Source organism: Cervus canadensis, chromosome 11, assembly GCF_019320065.1.
Source record: "Cervus canadensis isolate Bull #8, Minnesota chromosome 11, ASM1932006v1, whole genome shotgun sequence".
Classification (NCBI taxonomy): Eukaryota; Metazoa; Chordata; class Mammalia; order Artiodactyla; family Cervidae; genus Cervus; species Cervus canadensis.
Genome location: NC_057396.1, coordinates 47,385,602 through 47,411,249, shown reverse-complemented (window position 1 = coordinate 47,411,249; position 25,648 = coordinate 47,385,602). Strand labels below are relative to the sequence as shown.

Genomic DNA, 25,648 nt, shown 5'->3' with positions numbered 1-25,648 from the left:
GCCATGGAGGCTGCATGGAGGAGGCAGCCTTCAGGCAGCAGGAAGAGGAGGCTGAGAGGCAGTCAACTGATTGATTACCCCTGCAGCAGCGCCTTCCAGGAACCTGGGCCCAGAGGAGTGTGGTGCCGTGGGTTGATCATCTGGGATGAAGCCCAGGTTCCACGTGCGGGGTGTGTGTATGTGGAGTGAGACTGGCATAGGTCCCCTGCCTGTCCTCTTCTTCCTACTTTGCTGACCCTACACCTTCCCCCTGCTCTCCCCGCTGCCCCCCACCATGGGCACTGCAGCTGGGAATCAAGCTACCTTTTCCCAGACACCTATGTGCACCCACTCCTGTAGGATTACTGTGCTCCAGAGGCTGATCTTGGGGTTGCTGCTTCAAGGTCAGGAGAGGTCAGGCAGGGAGGTCAGGGGCCAGGAGTTGCAGGGGGTGGGAGTGAGCCTTCATATACCTCTATGGCCAATTTAATAAGATAATGAATGTAAAGTGCTTCATACCACCAGGGCATGCAACAGGAGCTTAGTCTTTGCTGGTTCCTCCCTTAGGAGTCTGCAGAGAGTGAGGCTGATGGGGGTGGGTGGGGTGCCTCTGAGGGCACCTGAGCTCCCAGAGGGACTGACAGTGTTAATAATGGCAGGAACGATTTAGCTCTGAGAGAGAAGGAGGGAGAGAGATTAGTACCTGACAAGTGACAGAGTCTAGCCAAGCATTATCATCTTTCTGACATGGGGAGGGGAACAGCTGATGCTGGGAGGAGTGGTTGGGAACCCTCCCCACCTTCCTACTGGGAAGGGCCCCTGAACAGGGCTGGGTCGCCCCGTTCCTGGAGCTGCTTCCATTCTGGCAGAGGGACCTCCACCAGGCCCTCCAACTTGCACTGGTCCCCAAGAGACCTGGGTTCAAGTCCTGGTTCAGGCACCTGCTGGTTGGTGCTGGTTAGGGCAAGTCATTTTCCACCTGGGGGCCTCTGTCTTCTCATCTGTGGCAGGTCCCCAAGAAGATTAAATGAGATGTCACCTGTCCAGTGCCTGCCATTTCCCTGCCCACAAAGGGCCATGCCCCCTGGGTTCCCCAGAGCCTGCCTTCCCTGTTCACAGCCCCAGGAGCCACAGCTGTGGTCCATCTCTACCCTGGATTCAATCCACTCCACCTTGGGTCCCCAAGGTCCTGACACAGAGCCTGTTGCTGAGGAAGAAGGTAGTAAGGGGATCCCATCGCAGGCTCTGTCCTCTTCTCTCTCATTCTGGGGAGAAGAGTGGGAGGACAGTGGACCTCTCTGAACTGATGGTGACTCCACGGGTCACCAAGGCCCAGTCTGACTCCGATGGGTGTTGGCACAGGGCTCCGGACTGGGATTCCCAGGGCCTGACTTCCTACTGTTCCGGACACCACCTTACTGTATGAGCTTGGGCAAGACCTGTCCTGCGGGGTGGGGTAAGAGAGACATGGAACCTCTCTGACCAGCCTCTCTTCGGAGGGTCTGTACCTGGACGATTCTGTGTCCTGGGGGAGAGGCTGGGTGGTGAGGTGGTGGTACAGGCTGGTGACCTCCATGCCACAGATGGGCAGACTCAGGAGGAGGGGCTCGGGACTGGGGCCAGCCTAGGACTCCTGTGATCCTGGTGCCTTTTGTCCCCATACTGCCCCTGCTGCTGTCTGCTCTGCCTCTAGTCCTGTTGCCCCCCACCCCCCAACCTGCTCCTCCATTCCTAGTCCTCTCTTCCTTTATTATGTCTCTGTATTGCCTCCTGCCTCGGGCTTATCTCCTTCTGTCACACTTCCATCCATCTATGTCATTCCCCTGCAGCTGCCTCCTGCTCCCTGGCACACCCTTTCCCCCACTGCAGGAGTTGCGCTTGTCTGAGAGTCAGTTCCTCTCTACCACTTGAGTATCTCAGTGGTCTCTGAGTCTCAGCTCTTGTCTTCCTCCACCTTCCTGAATCTCCCTCCCTCTGACGGTGTCTCTGTCTTTTGCTGTCTCTGAACCCTCTTAATCTGTCTCTGTAAGTCTCTCTCTGGCCTTGTCTCTGGGTCTCTGTCTCTTAGGACCCTCCGGGTCCTGTCTTCTCTGCTTCCCTTCCTCTTCTTGCAAGCCCAGCCAGATCAGCAGGTACAGCCCTCCAGCCTGGAAGGCGGAGTGGTCCACCCTCCCTCTCTCTCTTGCTGGTTGCCTTCGAGGCCCCTGACAATTGCCCTCCGCCCCGCACCACTCAGGGCCTCGTTGCTAGGCCTTGGGCTGGCAGCACCTGGCTTCCATAGCGACGGGTGCCTAGAAACAAAATGCCACGTCTGCCGGTCCCGCACGGAGTCTTGGCGGATCGAGCTCCTTTCGATCAATCAGGACAGGAAACATGGCCGTCTCTGGGCTGCCTCCAGCTTGAAGAGGCGAGAAGAGGAGACCACAGTCTCTGCCTTCTGGAACTTGGGGAGCCCCTGGGGTGAGAGGAACTGCTCCAGTGTGGTCCTGAAGTTAAAGAGGGAGCCCTCTCCCCTCTGGGCTCTTCTCAGAGGCATGCGTTTGCAAGGGCCTGGGTTTGGGTCGCTGTTCTAGCTGTTTCTAGCTGTGTGACTTTAGACAAATGACCTCCTGTCCTGGGACCGCGGTTTTATCAACTGTAAAGTTGGCTAGTAATATAATGATGATTAAATAAGAGAATCACTTGTGTGGGCCTGGCACTTAGTAGGTAGTCCCTGACGGCACTGTCGTTCCTGCCCCGTCAAAGTTGTCTCAGATTTAATTAGCAGAGATGAGGGCGATGGAACTTTAGGCATGGATACTGGTGTGAACAAAAAGTGGAGGCTGGAAGGCAAGTTGGGGGGGCTCACAGGGGGCCCTCTCCTCACCAGTATTCACAGAGACGCAGCCCACAGACAGGCAAGCTCTGAGGGCCGTAGAAACCCTGGACCAGGAGTCCTAGAGTCTCAGTGTTATAGGCAGTTAGAATAATGGAGTGTTAGGATATTGGACTCCGACATTCTCAGGGCTCCAGGCTCTCACATTCATAGGCTGTAAAAAGCAAAGATTTTTCTAATAAAGGGATTTACAATAGAAGCTCTGATTTTCTTAGATCATGAAGCTCTGGGAGTTCTTGGAACCTGGAAGCCACAAACTGGGTCTCCCTCTATGACTGTGTCTGAATAGGCAGAGACTTTTCAGAGCATGGGGCTTTGGGTCCCTCTTGCTTAGAATTTCTTGTGCCTTGGCACCCCTCATGGGTTCAGCTCTGAGCAGTCCTGGGGTGTGTGTGTGTGTGTGTATGTGCGCCCACGTGCATGGGGCACTGGGGTCAGTGACCAACTGCAGCCTGAGGCACCTCTGGAGAAGGGCCAGCCCAGGAATGGCTGGTGAAGGAAAGCTGGGCAGCTCGTGTACTGCATCTGTCCAGGTGGTGCTGGGTGGGTCTCTGGAAGCCACCCTTGGCCGAGGACCTGCTTGCCTTCATCCACCCAGCCTGCCCAACAGGGCTCAGGAGGAATCATCCCATGGGACATCCTAGGGTTGGAGTTATAGCGGCTCCTTGGGGTCCTGCAGACTGGAGGGCAGGAGGCACCTGTGAGGGGAAGAAATGGGGTAGGTGGGAGCTTGGGGGATGAGAGAAAGAGTGGGTTCAGTGGGGGGATAGTGCCCAGTGGAGTCTTCGGTAGTGATTCTCAGCACCGCACTCTCTCTGCACTGCCCCAGGCTCCTGGGGATAGTGGTTTGGGTTGGGGGAGCCTAAGCACCCTGAGCCCACCTGCCTATAGTAGCCTGGGGTAGGCTTAGAGGAACGAGCTCCTTTTCCCACCTCTGCCCAAAGCTGGAAAGGCTGGTGGAGCTGTTGAGAAAGCTGGAATCTGCCTTTCCTTTTGCTCGTCCTCCTTCCCAGTTTCCATGGGAATCATGGCTCAGGATGATCAAGATTTGACGGGATGGTGCTATGGGAGGAGTCCGCGTCAGGCAGAGCCATCCCACATGGGCAGTAGTCTGCTGCCAGGAAAGCGAGCTCCCCATCCCTGGGAGCATGCAAGCAGAAGCTGGATTGCCAGTCAGGGTGACTTCAGAAAGGAGCTTAAGTGGGGAAAGGTGGGCTTTGTGATTGGCCCAGGGGGCCGCCCCTTCTAGACATCCCTGTGCTTCGTTAAGGCGGGGTCACCGTCTGACCCCAACCCCTGCTCCTGCTCTGTGTCCCTGGCCCTGTGCCGGAAACAGACATGGACACAGACCCGTGGGGCTGAATTAGACCCCAGGCTCTTTCGGGTCTGGTGGGAGAGGCACTTAAGGAAACACATACAGCTGGGCAAGTCCTTCAAAAGTGGCAAATCAGGTTCGGTGGAAGTTTCTACCACTGATTCCTACAGTCCAGAGCTGTCTTTTTGAACAATTCCTCTGGGTCAAGCCTTATTCTAGGTGTGGAGCCACAGCAATAAGCAAAACAGAAAGAGAGCCCTGTCCCCTGGAGCTGACAGCATAGTGCCTGGCAAAAGTACAGAGGTGCTGGTTGGAGGATTGGTGAGTGGAGAGGGGTGTGGTCAGAAGACAGAGTGTGGGTGGAGAATGAAAGGATGGTTTGGAGGCGGGGTTAAGGAGGATGAAGGCCAGGACCAGAACTCCAACTTTATAGAGTGGGCAGTGAGGAGCCACGTGCGTGTGGGCGAGGAAGAGTCAGACTTGAGGGATGAAAAGATCACTCCAGCAGATGTGGACATCGGAGAGAAGAAGACACAGTGGTCCCTAAAGGAGGCACTAGGGCAGCTGTACCCATTAGTGTTCCATGTGCTAGAGCCATGTGAGCATGTGTAAAGGGATGAGTCTGTGTATAGGAGTGTGTGTGTGTGTGTGTGTAGGAGTGATGGGAGTGTGTATGCGTATCTATAAAAAGACAGTAATTGTGTAGATGATTGTGTGTCTCCTGGGACACCTTTGTGTGGCAGAAGACTGGGCGTTTGTAGAAAATAGGGGGCAGAACCGAGGTGTGCCAAGGCCTGAGTCCCCTGGACTTCAGCCCATTTGTGAGTTGGCAGGTCCTGGACTAGTCTAGACTAGAATCCTCCAGGCTCCCTTCCCCCTCTAAGGTTATGGAGCTGGCCATCTGCTGCAGAGAAGACAAATGTGTATGCAAATAACATGGGGATGGATGAGACCTGTGGTTGACCACCCCCCCACCCCTTGTCCCTTGAGCCCGGGTTCACTCAGCCTGTGTTCTTTCCCACTCAGAGCTGCTGTGGGGGCTCTGGGAGCCGGCCCTGCCTACTCTGAACCCAGATCCACACTGTCCCCAGCACCTGCCTGTGGCCAGATCCTTTCTCTGTAGGGGTCACCCCCATATCTGGAGCCCGTGCCTGTGAACACCCACAGCTGACCTGGGCTAGTGGACATGAGCAGCACCTCTGTTAAGTATGAATTTGAGTACACACAGACTCACACATTTGCACATACATTTGTACATGAATGCATCTATGGGCCATATATGGACACTTGTGCACACACAAAACTGTACATATATACTTGCATGTGTTCATACACACTCATACCTGTGCACACATACCTGTCTGCACACACATATATGCATGTTTCTGTAGATACACATCTCTGTACACATACAGGAGTTCGGCTCTACCATGGAAGCACTGCACATGAGACATACAGATACAAAGTTACAAACCTGTACTCTGCCTCTTCTGCCCTCACCACATCATGCTCACAGCCTGTGTGCACGCATACCCTGTGTGCACGCACCAGGGCTGACCAAGGGTGGCTCACCAGGGTGTGCCCTCTCTGGGCTGAAGCACTGAGGGCGGGCTCTAACTGGATGCACAACCCGCAGGGAAGTCAGTTCCTCCAAGATGCCTCTCAGATTGTACCCTGGCAGGGCCCCTGGGGTGGTGGAGCTCCCTTTAAGTCCATGGGCTCCACCTCCAGTCACAGAAAAACAGCCTCGCACACTGCCTCCTGAGAAGCCCCCCTGTTGGGATCTGGCCCTTGCTCACAGTCCTTGGGCCTAGCATGACCGGGCAGGCCTGCCTGCCCCAGAGAGCTGCCTTCTGCTGGCTAGGCCTCCCTGGACACTGCCTTCCTCCACCTGAACTGCCCGAGTCCTCAGAGAGAACCAGGCCAAACTTCACAGGGCCAGAGCCCTGCCTGAGGTCACGCAGCACTTCGGACAGGACTCAGCTTGAACCTGGGGCTTCCAGGAGTCTGACCACATTCAGCAACCAGAGGATAGATGCATGTCAGGGGCACAGATGGGCTCCTGGAAGCCGGACACATGGTCATGGGGGATGGGAGCAGATTTGGGGTCTATTAAGGGTCTGCTGACATCACAGAAATGGAGAGACGGCAAGTAGGAAAGTCTGCTCTTCAGACCCAGGTGAGGAAGTGCAGTGTCCAGAGAGGGGTCATTATTAGGAACAGAGACAGGCTGGTTCTTGGACAGGGCCTGAGGTTGAGAGGCCCAGTACTCAGACTGACAGGCTCTCAGCTGAGAAACCTTGTCCTAAAATACCCAGTCTGAAGTAGCTGGGCCCCTGGACAGCTTAGTGTGACCTGTAAGGTGGGGAGATGAAAAGAGGTGGCTGCGGGTCTGGGTTAGGCACCCCTAAAACTGAACTTCCTTGTGGCAGAGGTGGGCATAGGGCTCAGGGCCTGGGACTATAGGACCCTGACTGCATTCCTGGGGACAATAGGAGAGCTGGGAAAATTAGATTTTCTCTCATGCCTTTCCTTAAGAGACAGCATGAATATAAAGCACAGATTGGAGCCAGATGGCCTAGGTTTGACTTTTGGCTCTACTACTTATTAACTCTGTGACTGTGGGCAAGTTACTTAGTCTCTCTGTGCCTCAGTTTTCCTTATCTGTTAAATGTGACTAATAATGGGTCCTGCCTTCTAGTACTGTTGAGAAGACAAACTATGAGGCACAGAGTAAGTACTCAGCAAATGTTAAAGCCCAAGAGATGCTGGCTGTGCAAGGCCAGGGTTGGCCCTTGACTCTAGAGTCTGAGATATCCTCTCCTGAAGAACAAATAGCTCTGGCCTGTGGCTGTATCAGGTGTCTCCTGGATACCTTGTCCTACCTGCACTGTCTGGAGCCCAGGCTTGAGTTGATAATAGATGCTCAGGATTTACCAAGAGATTTGTGTAGTGGTTTCAGACTCAGTACTTATAATAGCCCTTACATTGGTCACCCCCTTAACAGAGCAAGACGCTGAGGCCAAAAAAAGAGAAGGCCTCCCTTCTTGGTTCTTGGTCAGAACCTTTGCACATCTTAGCCCATGTAATATTTTCTATAGCATTAATAAGTAGGACAAGTTGCCCCCAGTCTGAAGATGCAGTAAAAAAACACTGACTTGGCCTGGATTACTTTGTGACAAAGGAGTTCCCCATCCCTTCCTATGCCCCTAGACATGACTCGTAGGAAAGATGCAAGAAGGGGGACCCAGAGGACTAAGGTAGCATCCAGGGAAGGCCTACTGGAGGAGGTGGGCATCCAACCAGCCCCTGAAAGATAAGCAGGCCCAGAGGGCACTGGGGTTGGGGTGGTTGAGTGAAGGCCTGAAGGTGAGAATGAGTCAGTCACCCAGCTGAATAGAGAAGGCAGCATAAATTTAAGAAATGGTGGTGAGAGGGTCAAAGCCGAAACAACAAGTTGGGTCTAAGTTATAGAGGGTCTGCCATGTCAGGCTGAGGGTTTGGGCTTTACTGTGCTGCCAGCAGGGAGTCAATGAAGGTGTGTGAGCAGGGGAAGAGGCATGTCCAGAGCTGGGCCACAGAAAGAGAGGTGGGAGAACTCTTGGCTCCCCCTGAGCTGGTGGCACAGCCGGGGCTCTGCCCAGCCTGTGTGCCTGGTGCCTGGACTGTGTCCAGGACTGGGTTCAATTACTCAACCTTGAGGAAATCACTCCCCAGGGAGAAAGGACCCAGATGAATCAGCCCAGTAAGGTGGGGAGCTGGGAAGCTGGGGGTTCACTGAGTCACCCTCCAAGAGGGGCCAGGAGGGTGGGGGATAAGGGGAGAGTTGCAGAAAGAGGGGACTGCAGTGCAGTGGGAAGGATTCAGGTCAGACCACAGCAAGGGCTGTCAGGGGACTCTGGCTGCCTGCCCACCATTGTGGGGTTGATTTTCCTGGCAGTCTTGTGAAAGAGATGGGAAAACTGAAGCCCAGAAACCAACTGGGGAGGGGATCTGACCAAGGTCATGCAGTTAAGCAGCTAGCTGGCAAAGGCGAAGAGAGACCCAAGAACACCCTCCAGTCCAGACACGTCCCACCGCCTCAGCCGTCCTCTTGCCAAGCGGAGGCTAGGAACGGGGTGGGTCCAGGCAGGGAGTTGGCCCAGGTGACCCCTTCCCCCTCGAAACCCCGCCCCCGCCCCCCCTCCCCTCCCCAACACACAACACCCCGCGCAGATGGCAAATCGGGCCGGGCCGCGCCGCCGCGATGGGACAGCAGAGGGCGCAGGAGCGTCACGGCTGCCGCAGGCGCCTGAGCACAGAAGCCGCTCTGCGGAGAACTGCGCTCCGAGCTCGCAAGTCCAACCGCGGAACCGTGGACTGTGTGGCCCTGGGGCCTGCACCCTCTCCGGCTTGCGGGAACACCCGCGCAGACCTACCTGCCCAGTGCTGGGGGCCCAGTGCGCCTACCCTCGATTCAGGAATGGTGCGCCTATCTGTGCGCTAGCGTGTCGGTGCGCACGTGTCTCCCTCCCAGATTTGCTACTGCTCCTAGAGCTTGTCCGACTCCGAGCGACCTCTAAAATTTCCCCTGATTTCCCTCTTTTTCCTGGAAGAAGAGCAAGCCCAGGATCCCGTGTGTCGTGCCAGTGGTCCCTTCCCTTCTATCTCCCCTAGCGGACCGCCCTCCACTCCCTCACTGCACTGGTCTCTCTGCCTTCGGGCTGTGGCCCGGCTCCAGGACTTTATAAGTAAGTGGAGGGGGAGAGGATGTGATCAGACAGGAAAGGGGCTCAGAGAAGCGACTCCTGAGAGGTAGTGAAAGGAGTGGAGGAGGAGCAGGAGAAGGGAGCAAAGGCGGAAAGCCGGCTACCTGGCGGGGGATCCCAGGAGCGGACCAGCAGGAAGAATCTTGAAAGCGGAGAGATAATGGAAGTGACAGCTGGTGGGGGGCTCTGATGGGGGTCCGAAGATCGGACAAGCTGAGAGGTGCCGTCCACGGATGCGCGGAGATGGGCGGGGCCGGGGCGGTCGAGGGGCGGGGACGTGGGCGGTTCGGGGCGGGGCCTGGCGGTCGAGGGGCGGGAAGTGGGCGGTTCGGGGGCGGGGCCGGGCGCGGACACTCGCGCGGACCCGGCGAAGCTGTCGCGGACGCGCCGACCGAGCGCAGCGGCCGGGCCGGCGGGCGGGCGGGCGGCTGCGAGCATGGTCCTGGTGCTGCACCACATCCTCATCGCTGTTGTCCAATTCTTCAGGCGGGGCCAGCAGGTCTTCCTCAAGCCGGACGAGCCGCCGCCGCCGCCGCCGCCGCCGCAGCCATGCGCCGACAGCCTGCAGGTAGGGAGCGGGGGCCCGCTCTGGGCTCGAGGGGAACCGAGTGCTGGGTGAGCTCCCGGCCCGGTCCTCCGCTGAGCGTGCTGTCGCCGGTCCCATGGTCCACCCTGCTCCTCAACCCTCCTAGGGTGATGAAACCCCCACCCCCACCCCCCGCCCCAGTTTGAGTCCCACTTCTGTGCTGGAACTGCAGCCCATACCCAGAGACCTTGAATGCCCAGTTCACAGTTCAAAACCTCATGCCAGACTCTGAGCCGGTTTCAGATCTGGGACTCCACCCCAAGCACTGAGCTCCCAATCCACAGTGGGACCCCCTGGCACACCCAAGAATTCTGCTGGAGCCTGGAACCCCCTGATTCCCATAATAGTAGAGGACCCCTGCCCATATCCCTGGACCCCCAATATATTTTCAGATTCCAGATACAGCCAGAACACCTGAATCCCAACTCTCAGCCAGGACCCCACCTCAGAGCTGGAGCCTCACCTCACGCCCCTGAGCCCCTACTCCACAGCCTCATCTATGCCCCCATCCAGGTTCCTACTCAAACATCTGGACTCAGTCCTCACATGAGACCCCACCCCTGAGTCTAAATGCCCTTTCCATCTCGGTTTCTCTCTCCTTCTCTGCAGGATCCCCCTCCCACTCTGTTCCTGCTTTCCCCTCCTCCCTCCTCTATGAGAGATCTCAGTCTTTTCTGGCTTGTCTCACCCTCTCCTCTTGTTTCTCTCTGGGTATGTTGGCTCCAATTTATTCTCTGGTTTCTTTTCTGGCTTCTCTGAGTCTTTCTGGGCATCCTCTCTCTCTCTGCCCCTCTGTTTCTCTCCTGTTTGGTCTCTCTTGCCCATGTGCCCACCTCTCTCGGTCTGCCCATCACTCCTCCAATTTCTCCAGGTTTCTATCTTTGTTCTAGGGCCTTTCCATGTGGTCATCGTCCCCCTTATGTCAGCCTCTGATTTTGGGTGGTGAGGGGACTGGCTCAGAATGCCAGGCCAGTGTCCCCAGAGCCTCCACCACTCCCCATGTTGTCATGGTGTGGGTGCTGGTAGAAGGGGCTAAACATGGAGCACGCAGCCCTTGGGCGGTGCCCAGGGATTTAAGGCGGGTGGGGATGGTGCAGTGGGGCACTGGGGTTCACATGAACGATGAGTATATGGCATTGCATGGCACGTGCAGCTGGGGAGGCTGAGTTGTACGTGTGGAGTGGTAGCTGTTCATATGACTGTTGCATGTGTGGGGAACTTATGTGTACATGGTGTGTGTCTGTCTTCATGGGGTGGAGTAGTTGTAGGGGCCACTTACACAGGGAACTGTGTGTATGTATGTTATAAACTGTTGTATGTAATTAGGAAAAGCCACTGCTGGGCCCCGATGAAAGGTTTTACTGGATGTCTTACTTGAAGGGGGTGGGGAGAGGGTCGCTGTGAATGTGTGAGTGTGTTTGCAGCCAAGGTGACTGGCTTCAAGTCACCAAGTTACATCCTGGAGTTGGTCAGGAAATATATGGGGACATGTGTGTTGGTGTTTGAGTGTCATATGTCTATGTGATGGTGGTTGGTACAACTCTGGGTAGGAAAGAGTGCAGTGGCCAGGGCCCAGGGGTCCAAGGCAAAGACTTGTTGACTAAGTGTATGTGTGTGTGTGCACCCACAAGTGTATGTGGGGAGGAGGCAGTGTGCAGGCAGGACTGTCTGTGCTAAGGAGCTGTGTGTGCCCATAAACATGTGATATTTTGATGTGACATTAGGTATGCACATTAGTTATGCAGGGTGTGTCTGTGTCTGGTGGTGTGTGTGTATTGAATTTAATTGGATGTGTGTGTGCTTGGAGAGGTGAGTATAGGGTGTGAGAGGTGCGTGTGGGAGGTTGAGTGAGTGTGGTGTGAAGCGTGGGTGTGTGAGCTGGATGACTTTTCCGTGTGATGTGGATTATGTGATCTTTTCTCCCTATGAGCTGTTTATGTATGAAGGGTGTCCAGGGAGCAAGGGTATGTGTGGGGGTGAGGCAGTGTGGAGGCCTGTGGAGGGTGCTGCAGCAGGTGAGGGAGTGTGTGTATAAGGTGTTTGGGGTGAAGAACACGGTGTGTGATGTTCAAGTGGGCAGAATACAGCAGGTGTCCCAAAAATGTGTGTGTGTGAGGAGGGCTTGACTGCCATCCTGTCCTTGCTTTCCTCCCAGTTAGGTCCCCAGAGATGCCCAAGCCAGGCTGCCTTTACCCTTTGCCCTTCATCCTCCTCGCTTTCACCGGGGCCTTTGTCTTGGGTTTCCGGTCGAGCAGGCGCTGGACAGGCGGGCGGCGGGTGATGTCGAGGTCTGGGAACCTTTGTTCTTTTCCTCTTAGCCTGTCTCGTGTTTGGGGCCAGGACTGGAAGGGGTGGAGAGAGGATGCACGTGTCTCGGGGTCACTGTGTTTCACTACCAGCTCACAGTGCTCTGCAGAGGGTGGGGGTTCAAGCACAGGTACTGAGGCCTGGGTGGTATCCCCCGTGGTGCCTTCTTGACATAAGAGCAGCTGGGGCTGGGCTTGGAGTTGGGCGGGTTTGCCAACCATGAGGTCTCAGTCCCAAGCATGGCCCAGTGCCCTTCCTGCTCACGTCATCTCCAGGGTGCTGAGCAGCCCTGTTCCCTCTTCTGTAGGCTGGCTGGTCCTCTTCCCTTCTCTGTGTGGTGCCCGGAGAGGCTTCCTGGGCTGGGAGACAACCAAGAAGACCTCAACCAATCTCCACTCATATTGATCCCACATCTGATGAGGGGATAGTTTCTGTCTGCCCAGGGCTTTAATCTTAAAAAGGAGGCCTGATCACACCTTTTGGGACCTTCACATTTGATGGACCCAGTAGGAGGATCCAGGTCATACTCTCCAGAGAAAGCTATGGGGAGACCTTAGTGGGCAGCTTTCCAAAAGGGACTCAAGAACACGAAAAGACAGGACTCCTGGTGGTTGGGAGCCACAGAGACCATCAGAGTCAGTCAGGGGAAGGGGCTCAGGGCCACTGCCTCAGCACCACATTCCAGAAGGTTCTCTGAAGTGAGTGAGCTTGAGCTGAGCCCTGGAGGGGATGTAGAGAAATACAGCCTGAGGTTGAGGAAGATTCTGGCCCAATCGGAAGAGAGGGATCTTGAAGGCTGTTAAACATTCCCAAGCAACACTGTCTGACTTCAGGTGGCCACGTCTGGGCCTCCTCCCTTCTCAAGTTTTCACGTCTGGCCCATCCTGATTGTCTTTGGCCAGAATCATCATTGTCATTATCTTCATCATCAGCTTTAGGCAGCTCTTTCCAGATTCCAAGCTCCTTTCACAAATGTCTCCTTTAACAGATGAGCTCATTCCATTGTCTGAAAGCATTTATTGAGTACCTGCTAGGCCACAGGCAGGCACGGTGTTAAGTGCTGGGCGTGTAACAGTGACCAAACAGGCCTCATGGGATTCCCACTTTCTGTGTCTAAGGAACCCCGTCTTTGTGGCCCATCCACACTCTCAGCCCCTCTAGCCTTGGGCAGATGGCCCTCTTTCTGTGTTTTCCCACAGCCTGATGTGCACTTGATGTGCTGCAGGCAGGCATCCCATGGTATTGGGGTCTGGCTCCCACTAGAACATGAGCTCTTCAGAGGCTGGGCGGGATCTGCCCTTCCCATGTGTCCTGACCTGGGCTTAGCATAGTCCAGATGCTCATACTGATTATCAGAGGTCCCAATCCCCTGTGGGGTTGGCAGCCCCGCTGCCATCTAGGGAAACTGAGGCCTAGAGTGGGGAGGTCTTTAGGGAGCCTCCTCTTAAGACCTTCCTTTGCCCAGTGTTGCCAGAGACCGAGAGGTCAGGTGACTTGTGCAGGTTTCACAGCAAGGTGGCATGGCTGGTCCTAGAATACAGCTCTCTGGCTGCCAGGCTGGGCTCTGGCCCCAGCACCATGCTGCTCCCTGGCTGGCCTCCGGGCTGCCTGTGGCGGGTAAATGATTATTAATGACCCCCCTGGCAAGGAGACAGGAAACGTTTCCCAACCACAGCTGGGGACCTGTTCCCTGCCAGCCCCAGCCATCCATACCCGCCCTGGCCATGGGTCAGCATTGATGTTATCACCATGCCGCCTTGGCCTTCTGTCTGTCTTCCTGCCCATCTGACTCCCACCTCCCTTTCCTCTAAGGGATAAAGGACAAGACGGAACAGAGCTTTCTCTTTCACATCTCTGTCTCCAATTTGCTTCATCTCCACCTTCTCCCTTGCCCCGAACCAGCCAGAAGTATTCTCTCCTCCAGGAAGTCTTCCCTGAATGTGCCACCATCCCCTTCTTCCAGTGGCCTTGTCCTGAGCTCTAGTCACTGAATCTGGCTCATTGCAGACTCTGGCCTCACTTTGATGGTTTGCTCTGATGGTCCTAAGGCTGGGCTGGTGACTTCCTGTGTGGCCTGTCCTCAATTGCTGTCTTAGGGCTGACACGTGGAGTATTGTCCCAGATGCTTCCTCCAGGAAGTCCCCAGCCCAGCCCAGGGACTCTCACTTCCTCTGACTATCCTAGCCCTCCCTGTCCATGCCACAACTGTGTACTGCCAGGCCTTTATAGAGCACGTACTATGTGCCCAACAGAGACAGTAGGTAGAGAGAACACAGTGTAGACCTTAAACTTCAGCCACACATTGCCCTAAGTCTGAGCAACAAGGCATCTGCCTCTTGGCAGGTGGACAGACCCAGGTACCAGGGCCAATGGTGGTCAGGTGATGGGGTGATGGAGGGGCACAGACAAAGATGAATGCTGATAGGTTGTGTGGGGAGGGCAACTCTGGAGAGAAACTTGGGGGCCATGGTGGGACAGGGCAGGGGCCCCTAATTCAGCCCAAAGTTGCAGGGAAGGCAAGTTGGGGAGCTTCCAGGAGGAAGTATATCTAAAGTGGGAGCTGAGGGATGAGCCAGGAGAAAGTTCTGGACAGGGAGAAGGAGAGAATCGCGAATGTGAAGGCTTGCTGGTGACAGACAGAGGGAGGGAAGCGTTCTGTGGAGCTGGGTGCTGGACTGTCAGAGTGGCTGAGTGATGGGATGGCTGGGGGGAGGGGTGCTGCTGAAGCATCAGAAGATGAGGCTGGTGAGGCTGGCAGGGGCCAAATTGTGCAGGACTTTTATGCCATGTCAAGGAATTTGGACTTTCTCCAGAGGGACCTAGGCACTAGGAGAAGAGTTGAAAGCAGGACAGTGACTGCTCCAAAGTTCCCTGGGCCAGGGCTGGGGAGCTCATAGAAGCGGTGAGGTGGGAGGCTGGGGCAGTTCCTTCAGATGTGGGGTGAAGAAGCTGAACAGGGAAAAGCCTGAGTTGGAGGGGAGGGGACAGAGGGGCGGAGGGGGAGGAGGAAGCTGGTCAGCTCTAGGAGAGAAGAGAGAGAGCCACCATGGGGTCTGGGTGGCCGAGAGGGAAGACAAGGTTTGAGAACACATGCCTGGGCCCGTGTCAGGGCCTTCTATGGAGCAGAAGGTCTCAGGATGGCTTCCCAGGTTAGGAGGTTTGAGGCTAAACGGAGACCAGGAGACCTAGATTCCGCTGGGGGTTGCCACATCCTTGTCTGTAGTGTGGGGACTTGGGATCTGCCCTGAGCAAAGAGTATTCAGCATTCAAAAATTAAAACAATCTGTAAAATGTAGCATTTAATAAAATTCAAATTCAAAAATATATGAGTACATTCAAAAATGAGTTAAAATGTAAATTTATGAAAATGCTAAGCATACATCCGTGATGGTTCTAATATCAACTGTATGCCTTCACTGCTTCCCACCCCTTTGGATCCCGCTCCCTTGAAGCTACTGCTCTGGTGTGGCCGGACACCCGCCCCGGGGTGGGGTAGGGGATGGTCTAGGACCTTCTGGCCTCTCCTTCAGGGCACCTCCGCTGGGAAGCCTGGCACCTCCGCTGGGAAGCCTGCTCTCTGACTGGTGGTTTCCTTCAGCAGGCGTTTTGCTTTTCCTGTCCCTCACCTTGAGGGACTTGACCCCTTGAACTCCACCCATTTTGGGGAGGGGAGATGGTAAGGGAGTTTCAAGAACCAAGGGTGAGGGGTCAGAGAGAAGAGGTGCCCGCTTTAGGACCCAGTAGGGGCAGGGCAGGAAGCGGGGGAGGGAGGATGGGACAGGGGTGGGGGGTGGGGGGCTGGGGGCTGGGAGCCAGGAGGTGTGAGCAAAGCTAAAAGAATAGCATTACTCCAACTTGAATATCTGTATTTCCTAATGTAAAAGTTGCACCATTTCTGGAAGACCAGATGTTGAGGTCCCATCTTACAATCTCAGGATTGGGCATTGCTTGGCTCCTACTGTCCGATGATCTTGCATAGCACCACTTTTTAGGCTGCATTTTCTCACCTGAAAAAAAAGGAAGTCAGGTGAGATGAGCTCTCAGGAGCATCCAGCATTGTCAGTTTGTGGGGTTCCAGCTTTTCATGGCTCTCAGCTCCCAACCAGGGCTGTGTGGATGCCTGGCTGTGTGGTTCTGACATTCTGTGACTTTAAGATGCTGAGACTCTAGGAGCCGAAGAGGCAGACTTTCTGTGATTCTAAGATTCTAGGATTTGATGATTCAATGATTCTAAATGGGGTTTCTGGGAAGAGCTGCAACCACCTGCTTCGTTAATGTTGATGTTCAGTTATTAAAAACATAGCAAGAAGTAATGGAGACAGCTTGGGGCCAGGGGCGGCCCCCACCCCCAGGGAGGGAGTGGAAGAGGGGCGGGGTTGGCAGTTAGTGGGGAAGGAGACCCTCTCTGCCTGGGTTGCACAGACAGCTTCTCCTGCACCAGCAGAACTGGTGTACCTACTCATGCGAGATCCACCACTCCCTAAGCTTGCAGGGTAAGGGGTCATTTCCTTCATCCCTCTGTCCCTAATCATTTCAGACTATGTTAGAGAGAGGAGTGCCCTTTCCTCCCAATCCCTAAAGCCTGTGGGAGAAATGTCCACAGTGGAGGAAGGAGAGGCCTGCTCACCCCCACCCCCTCCTTCCCTGGCAGCCCCGGCCTGAGGGGGAAAACAGGACATGAACACTTCCTGGACACAGACATGGGAATGCACGAAGCTCTGCCTGTGAGGCTCAAGTACAAAGGGCCTCCGACTGGGGCAGAAGCCAAGCAGCTAGAGGGGCAGTGTGGGCATTGGTTAGGGACCCATCAGCACCCCTTGAGGACAGGCTAAGGAGGGAGGGCCCTGTTTGTGCCCTGGGGGTGGCTGTGAGAAGGACTTAAGGAAGGGAGGTCCCAGGCTAGGGGGCCTGAAGGGCTAATGACTGATGGGGGCTCAGGCCACCAGCCCAGCACAAGGCCAGCTCGTTGGTCCGGCAGCTCGTTGCCTCTTGGGTTGTGCACAGTCTCAGCACCCACACCAGAGGTGGGGAAAGAACCTCCAGCCTGCCCTGGCCGGGTCCCTCAGAGCCCACCAGTACCGCCGACCAAGACCCAGCTTGGTGTGTTCACAGATTCAGTGACAGAGGCTGGGACCCAGACCCATCACACAGCACAGCAGGGCCTGAAATTACAGGCCGGACTTGGGTCGGGGGAGAGGGCCTTTGTCTGTCACCCGCCATCTTTCTCCTCCCACAGGCCAGGAGGCGGGTGGGGTGGCGATAATTGCTCGCTGCATCTACGAGGCTACATGGTCTACCACAGCCTGTCTTGGCCGTGAGGCTAGGGTCCCCAGCAGGGAATCCCTCCCCAGCTGCCTGACCCACAGGCGCCTGCCCTGGGGTTCTCCTCCCTCGTCTTCCTGCTGCCGCACCCCTCACTCTCCTCTACTTCTCCCTGGGCTCTGTCCCCATCCCTATGAGTTTCTGTCTCTGGCCATCTTTGTATGTCAGTCTCTCCAGAAGACTGTTAGACTTGGAAGGGCCCTAGGAGATCATCAGGTCCGCCCCTTTTATTCCTCAGGTGAGGACGGTAGCTCAGAGAGGGGAGGGTCCTGTCCGAGGTTACTCAGTAGGCTACAGTGGAGCCCAGGTCATGGAGGCACAGTCTTGGCGTCAAGCATCTAGGGTTTCAGGACTGCCTGTGTCATGGCTAACCCGACAGGCTTCTCTCCTCAGCTCTGAGCTGTTCTCCCTTCTTTTCCTTTGCCCTCTTCTCTGCTGCCTGGCAGACCCCTACCTTGGGCAGACACTGCCCATGGGACACAGACCAGAGCCTAGGACTCTATGACTGGGGTGCACACCCATGCACACATGGACACACAGACACTTGCAACTGTATATAAGTCCCAGGGGCAAACCTCTGTCATGTAGTTAGGAGGCTGTCCTGGAACCTAGTTTCTCTTCCTGTGAGGCACTGCACACCTCCTCCAGGAAGCCCCCGGGGACTTCTCTGCAGAGTCCCTTTCCCACCAGTCCCTTTGTGATAACTGAGTTCTGTTGAGCCTAGGTTCCTCCTGTATGACCCCAAGGGCATGGCTGAGTCTCCCTCTGGCCCTGGAGCCCCTCCTTCAGTGTTCCCTCCTTCTGTCTCCAGGAGGGGCTCAGCTTCCTGTGGCTGGGTGGGGAGAGTCCTGAGGTCCCCAGAGGACGGTGGGACAATGGGGAGGCGGTGACAGATGAGACATTGCGTCTTTCCCAAAGTAGGCTCCACCCTACCCTGACCTCCTGGCCGATGTCTGGGGCACAGCCCTGGCCTCTGGGTCCCTAAGGACTAGGGTCCTGGTCTGACTGTCCCCCTCCCCCTCCCTCTCAGTGCAGAGGTCACAGCATCAGAGCTCCTGACCCAGCAGCAGCTCTCTAATTGGAAAGCTGTGGAGTCCTGATCCCCAAGGTGGCAGCAGCATATTAACAGGATGGTGTAGACTCCTGGGGCCTCAGGCAGGGGTGAGCTGGACCGCTCTGAGTAGGAAGGTGATAAACATGAAATTTGGAGGAGGATTATGGAGGCACTGTGAATGCCTAGCTGAGACTCCCACCCCCAGTCCTGTCCACCTTCCGTGTGCTTGAGCTGGGTGACGCGGAACCAGAGGGCGTAGGGCAGGAGCCTCTCCAGGGAGTGGTGGAGAATCTGGGGTGCAGTTCAAATTGAGTGAAACTAGCACTGCGTCTTCTCAGGTGGGGGAGGGGGCTGTCCCAGGGCAACTCAGTGGTGGCGGTGGGTGGACCATCAGAGGCCAGGGTGGAAAAGAAGGCTTAGGCTTGTGGACAAAGGGATGGGCCCTTAGGTCAGACACTTATCTTGGCCCGCGTCATTTCCTCTGCCGGACATGGCTGGGTTAGCGGGGTCATCACACAGAGGGAAGGAACAGGCCGAGCCAACGCACATGAGGCCCTGCAGTAGACTCAGGCACATGGGCGACCTTGTCACCCCCTGGGCTACAGTCAGTCCCCCATCGAGGCCCAGCCATGGAGCCACAGTCACCCTGAGAGATGGCGCCGTCTAGACCATCACCCCCTCTGCCCCTAGACCCAGGCATCCTTGGCAACACTCGGGCCCAGCTGAAGGCACTGCCGAGGAGGGAGACCCCACAGGACACAGGGACACGTGGGGCAAGCAGACACTCTGCCAGAGCCCCCCCTCCACAAGCATCCACACACCAGGTGCAGCTGCTGTCACCCCGAGGGTGACCCAAGGAGAACCGCAGATTCCAGCAGGTGTCCAGAGCCTCAGTGAGATGAAAAGAGCACCAGGCAGAAGACCCAGAACTGTCCCCTGCCCCCACCCCGCGCTGACTCGTGCCCTCCCCACCAGCTCGCTGAGTGCCCGAGGCTGTTTATTTCCTAGCAGGGATGGGTGTCTCATCCCCACCCGCCCCCCTCCCCACCACACGCTTGCCAAGCTGCCAAATCAAATCAGCCCCTGCGCTCGCGCCAGGCGGGCATGGCGGCCAGCAGCTGACGGGAACGAAGCCAGGCTCAGAATATCCCGCTGCCTGTGCCTGTCCGATGCCTGGGTGCGCTTGTGGGTGGGGGTGGGGAGGGACAGCCGGCCCCTGGGCAGCACCTCCCAGCGTGGATCCGATTCTGGATGCCCACCGGGGTGGTGGGCTCCCACGAATGAGTGAGCAGGTCCTGGTGTGTCTTCCAGGCCATGAGGAGCTGTGGGATAGAGCTGATAGGATGCAGGTTGGGGGTCCGATTGGAGCCCAGACGTCTGTGCACTGTGCTGGGCTTGAGGACTCACATGTATGATTCCATTCACTTCCCAGCAACCCCAGCTGGGAGCCCAGCCCAGTGGCTGTGAGCTGGACAATATGAACCCCATTTTATAGACGGGAAGCTGAGGCTCAGACAGCGGAGAGAAGGAGAGAAGCAGAAGCATAGGGGACCTCAGGAGGGGTAACAGCGTGGTCATGTCCACCCTTGAGGAGCCCCAGGCTGAAGGAAAGAGTGGCTCTATTCTCAGAGTTGAAGGACTGAGAACACACCAGAGTCAGACGCGCCCATGGGAAGCAGGGGCCATCAGGCAAGGCTCCCTGGAGGAGGCCGCCTGTGGAAGATAGGAGGTCCTGGGTCTGCTGGGGGCTGGTGGAGGGGCAGCCTGGGGAGACGGGGGAGGGCCTGGCCGGCCTCAGCCCCTGGCTTTCTTGTCTCTGCAGCCAGCCGGGACCTCCTTGCACAGGAGCCAGTGCCCCCGGGGAGTGGAGACGACACACTGCAGGTGAGAGCTCAGCGGAGGGAGGGCGGACTGGGGTGGGCTTCGGGGTGGGGGGTGGGGGGCGCAGGCTGGGGGCCAGTCTGAGCGCTACCCCCACCCCTGGGAGGACTGGGAGGCTGGAGCTGAATCCCAGCCCCACCCCCTCTGGCTTAGGGTCACCCCAGACCAAGACCACCTCTCCCTCCCTATTCCTGCCCAGAGTTCCCTCCCCATGAGGATTCACCCTCCTCCGGAGTCACCTGGGTGTCACTGGGGCTCCTCCCTCATCCTCCCCACCATCACCCAACAATTCACTGTTGATTCTCTGCTCTGAGTATCTGGTGAACTCCTCTCCAGCTCTCCCACTGCCTACCCTGGTCTGGGACAGGTCACCTTTCCCCTGGATGGCTCACTGGCTGTCTCCTCTCAGGTGCCCCCCTTCTCCAAGTGACTGCCAGAAACATCTAACTCACAAACCTGAACTTGTCACTTTTCAGCTTAAAAATTCTCCCTGCTCCCCCTCCCCGGCTCCCTCTGCAGCCTCAGCCAGGTCACAGTTCGCCCTTCATTCACTCCTGCCTCCCTAGCACCACTCCGGCTGGCCTCTTCCCCCTTCAGCTTCCCAAATCCTTCTGGGCTCAGCTCTAGCCTCGCCTCCTCCAGGAAGCCCTCCCTGCCTTTCACGCTCCCTCCTCCGAGCTCTCCTGCTTTGGCCGTCAGCTGCTGGGACATTCTGCTGCCTGTGCCTTTAGCACCCTATTTTCTCCATCTTGTGACTGGGATGTCTCCCCCTCTGAACTGTGAGCACCCTGAGCCTAGGAATGTGCCTTGTTCATTCCTGAGTCTCCCACCACCCTCCAAACGGTGCCTGAGGAGGGCTCAGGGAGCACCTTTCCTTTGAGATGAGGGGTGCCATCTCAGTCCCTAACCATGCCTTTGGGGGGGCCTCATAAGAACTGTCAAGTGTCCATGGGATCCTGAGTCACAATGGGGTGGGTTGGGGTTGGTGAAGGTTGGCACAGAGGAGGGGTGTGTGTGAGATCAGAGAGCCTTTGATGAGCCTCCCCTGTGCCCCGGGGGCCTGGCTGAGAGGAAGGGGAGACTGTGGCTGTATCAGCCCCTCCTCTGGGCCAGGAGCTGTAGATCCACTTCCCTCTTTAATCCCCATGACCTCCCTGGAAGGCAGGGGCTGTGATTCTTCTACTTAGGGGAAGCTGAGGCCCAGCGAGGTCACACAGGGAGTGAATCGGAGGCAGAACTGAAAGTGGACCTATATCACATATTCAACCCTGGCTCTCTCCCTGCCCTTGGGTGAGATGGCCAAAGATGCCCGTGCGGGGCCTGGTGCCCAGCGGTGTCAGCATGGGCTCACTGCTGGGACACGGAGCCCAGCCCTGAGGATGTGCCTGCAGCTGGGTGCTAGGCGAGGGAGAGAGGGGGGACCTGGAGAATCATTATTAATTTATTTCTGGCCGTGGCATTCCCCGTGGGGTGGGGGCTCCCCCGGGAGCTGGGACAGATGGTGTTCCTGGGAGCCAGCAGTGTCTCTGCAGCCGCTGCCACCCGCCAGGAAAGACTGGATTTGTCATCCTCCCAGGAAGCGGAGAGGGGAGAGGGCTTTGGAGAATCTGAGCCCATCCTGGGCAATGGGAGCGGGGCTGCAAGGGCAGGAGCCGGGCCCAGGCTTTTCGTTTCTTTCTCTGTGTACAGCCCCCTTGCCCTTGGCCCTTGGCCCTGCTCCCTGCAAGTTCAAGTTCTGCCTCCTTCCTCACCCTCCCCACGAGGCTTCCCCCGATCATCCCCATTTGTTCCTGCTGCCTTTCCTTCGCCTGGGTCCCGCTGCCCCCTCTCTCAGCCCGAAGATATGGGCTATGAGCCCCCCGGGGTCTCAGTTCTTTCCCCCTAGTCCCACACCCATCACGGAGATGGCAGGTGTCTGCCTGGCCTCTGAGCAGCACCTGCTGTGTTTCTGGGTTCACTTAGCACCCCTTCCCGAGTGCCCAGGCCCATGCTCAGCCCTGCTGGAAAGAGACAGGTTGCTCTCCCTGGGGACCCCCTAACACAGAAAGGCTAGGACTGGACAGAGTAGGAACCCTAGGGTGTGGCTCAAACTATTGGGACCGCTGGAGGGAAAGAGGGATGGGAGACTGATGAGGAGCCTCCTATGAGGGTGGAACCTGGGGTGGTGAATGCACTTATCCAGTGGACAGACCATGGGGTCAGGTGGGCATGAGTTCAATACCAGCTTCACTACTTCCTAGGGGTGTGACCTTGGGCCAGTCCCTTAACCAACCTGAGCATCAATTCCCCTCACCTGTCAAAAGGGGATAAGAAGCTTCACCATCACTGGACATAATCACTATTATTGGACATAATAATCACAGCAGGTCTGTTGGGAGAAGTTACAAAGATAGTATGTGTGAGGCGCCTGCCCCAGGCCTGGCCCACAGAGGCTCCCTGGAGGGAGTTGGCAGCCTCCCTGCTTCCCTCAAGGGTGAGATCCTTGCAGCCAGGTCTAGATGGCTCTGCTTTGTGAGACCAGGTGCCCCATGGGGCTGGGTGGGCACAGCTCATTCTCCTGCCGCTGGCAGCACAACAGCCACGAGAGCAGGACTGCCGGCTCCCATGCCCTCCCAACGGGTGTCTGTTCAGCACACCTTCTTCGGATGGCTCCCTGGCCCCAGTGCCAGCTGGCCGGCTTGGAGGAGGGGCTCTTCAGGCACCATCTGGAATCCTCCTTCAGCGCCAGGGCCGTTACTCTCTCTGGATGTCAGGGCTGAGGCAGTTCAAGCAGTGAGCTGAGCACTCGGGGCGAATGCCGTCTCTGTGCTTCTGTGCTGGCTCTCAGGGCCCAGACGAGGGTTAGGAAACCCAGCTGGGGCAGGGACTGGGAAGGGGCAGGGACTGGGAAGAGGCAGATGCGAACAAGCGCACGGGTATCCACACCAAGCGCCCTAGTGCTCTGCCCAGCACTGGCTCCTCTATGGCTTCCCACTGGATAAGGAAAGACCACACCTTGGCCATGGCATTGCCAGCTGTACCTGCTGGACCCCCTCATGTCCACCCCTTGCCCCCAGACATGGCGATGCTCACTTCCGGGACACCTGCTCTTGCCGATCTCCCCTGACTTTGTTCTCACTAACCCCTCTCTCTGGAATACCTTTCCCTTTTTCCTCTACCTACTCCTTTTGGTGCTAGTGGTAAAGAATCCACCTGCCAATGCAGGAGATATGAGACTCAGGTTTGATCCCTGGGTTGAGAAGATCCCCTGGAAAAGAGCATGGCAACCCACTCCAGTATTCTTGCCTGGAGAATCCCATGGACAGTGGAGCCTGGTGGGCTACAGCCCACAGGGTCGCGAAGAGTTGAACAAGACTGAAGCAACTCAGCACGCAGGCACACACATGCTCCTGTTTCAAGCAGGATTTCCAGATTAGATGCCACCTCCTTTGTTAAGTCCTCTCAGATTGCTCCCTCCACCTCAGGTCAAGTTGGCCTCCCCAACCCCTCCTGGGCACTCACACCTCCAAGCTTCCCTGAACTTACAGTCAGACAACTTGATATACCATGTGGTTATATATCCTTTCCCATGTAGTTGTAAGTTTCTGGCTGGTAGGAACGAAGAACTGAGTCTTCTTTGTCTCTCCTGGGCTCATGTGGGGCCTGGCATAGGCCTGGTATGTAGTAGGTGCCCAATAAATGCTTCTTGATCCAAAAAGAATGGCTATGAGATGAGTATGAAGTAGTTCTAAGAACTGTATTGCTGTATTGGGTGCAGACTTCCTGGAGGGGACACCTTGGAACTTTGAAGGATAAGGAGGGGTAAAGTCAGTGATTAATGACCAGAGATCAGCTGGATAGTCAGGGAGGTCCACATCGCTGGCTTCTGAGAGGACCCTCTGAGGGCAACAGGACGGGGACCAGACACACAGCAGAGCCTGGAGCAAGGACTTACAGGGGGCTGCAGGAGGCTGGCTCCGTGCTGAGAACCCAGCTCCAAAAACCTTTTCACCCTTGGGTGCTGGTCTGAGGAATGCTTGATCTCCGAGTCTAGAGTGAGGCTGAGGCCAGCAATGGTGAATAAGTGGGCCCTGGTGGTGGGCTAGCCATAGTCAGGGGCACGAGCCAGGGTGGTGCTGTTGAGTAGAATTGCTGTGGGGTTTGGGAAAGGCTTCGGGGGTGAGAGGAGCAGCTTGTGCAAGGGCATGTGGGTAGGATGCCCCTGGGTCTGCAGGGGAGAAGGCCGACATGTCCGTGGAGCCCAGGTTACTGTGCCGGGAGCGTTGGGGTGAGGCTGGACGGGCCACTGCAGGCAGCTCTTCCCATGCTCGTATTTAAGATTCTTAAAGGACTGCTTCGGGCTGGGAGGCCTGCCAGCCTCCTCCTGGATTCCGCACGTCAGGAGCAAGTGGCCTCAAAGCTGCCCCATGGACCGCAGGAAGCCACTGCCAACAAGTTGGCCGTAGCATCTGGTGTCCACGGGGGCCCCCAGGCCCTGCCATCTGTCTGCGCCCACCTGTCGGGCTGCACAGGCCCAGGGTGTGCAGGGACCTGGGCCAGGGAGGCGATCTCAGCTGCCACCCCAGCCTGTCTATCTGTCTGTCCATCCATCTGTCCACATCCCTGACTGACCAAGGACGAGGCAGAGATGGGCAGATGCAAGTCCTGCCGTTGGAGAAGCCTAGTCTGCAGGGGCAGGCATCAAGCACCAGGCGTTTACACCCAGGGAAGACACAGCTGAGCCTGGGCCAGACTTGTGGGCTGGCCAAGGCCCCAGGTGGTCCCCTCAAGCGCTTGAAATGGAGGCTCAGAGGAGGTGGGGACTGGCTCCGAGGCAGACAGTAGGTCAAGGCCGATGCTGGGCCAGATGCTGTGGCCCCGGGGCTGGAGGCTCCTCTGGCTGGCCCCTCCCCCACCACCCTGCCTGGCCCTTGGCTGTAAACACAGAGAGAACAAGTTCCGTTTCCCGGGAAATATTTATCTCTGGCCGTGTGGGGAGCGTGCGCTGGCCTCCGCCTGTCCTTCCTGCGGGCTGGCCTGGGGCAGGAGGTGAGGGGGCTTGGTGGCCTTGGGGGGCAATCTGTGGGGCCCCCAAAGGCTGAGCCAGGAAGGGTGTGCCCTGCTGGAGTCTGAATGCCAGTGGCGCGCAGAGAGAGGAGGCAGCTGATAGGAGAGAAGCCGCCGCATAACCTCGCCTCTGTCACGTTCCTATTTTCATCCCTGTCAACCCGTCTCCTCCGGTTCCTGCCTCCAAGCCTTTGCTCCTGTCTGTTGACCCCACCTGGGATGCCGTTTCTTCCACTTCCTTGTATGTCCCAGCTCTCAGCTGGCTTCCTCTGGGAAGTCTTCCCTGACTCCCTAACCCCCTAACCCTTTGCCCTCCCCCGCCCAGGAGCCTGTCCTTCTGCTCTGGCTCCCAGCAGCTTCAGGCTGAGCCCCACAGATCAGCGAAGGTCTTGTTCCAAGCCGCTCAGACAGTCCAGACAGCTGTGTCCAGGCTGCCCAAGAGTCCCCTTCCTGGGAAACACAGGTCTGGGCCCCCTGGGGGTGAGGCAGGGCCCAGAGGTCACCTTTCAGTGATTTAGGACAAGCCCAGGCACAC

The 25,648-nt window shown here is 56.9% G+C and overlaps 1 protein-coding gene across 3 annotated transcripts in view; it reads left to right on the top strand.

Annotated features, from left to right (window-relative positions):
- PDE2A (phosphodiesterase 2A) overlaps nucleotides 1–25,648 on the top strand; it is a 94,206-nt gene that overhangs the window by 18,039 nt on the left and 50,519 nt on the right. For 2 of the 3 annotated variants that reach the window (XM_043481742.1, XM_043481741.1), the window contains exon 2: nucleotides 9,404–9,485. In XM_043481742.1, the coding sequence (XP_043337677.1) occupies nucleotides 9,404–9,485 (82 nt within the window). Of the gene's footprint in view, nucleotides 1–9,286; nucleotides 9,486–20,008; nucleotides 20,071–25,648 lie in introns of those variants that run through there. The other variant, XM_043481744.1, reaches the window with a different exon arrangement.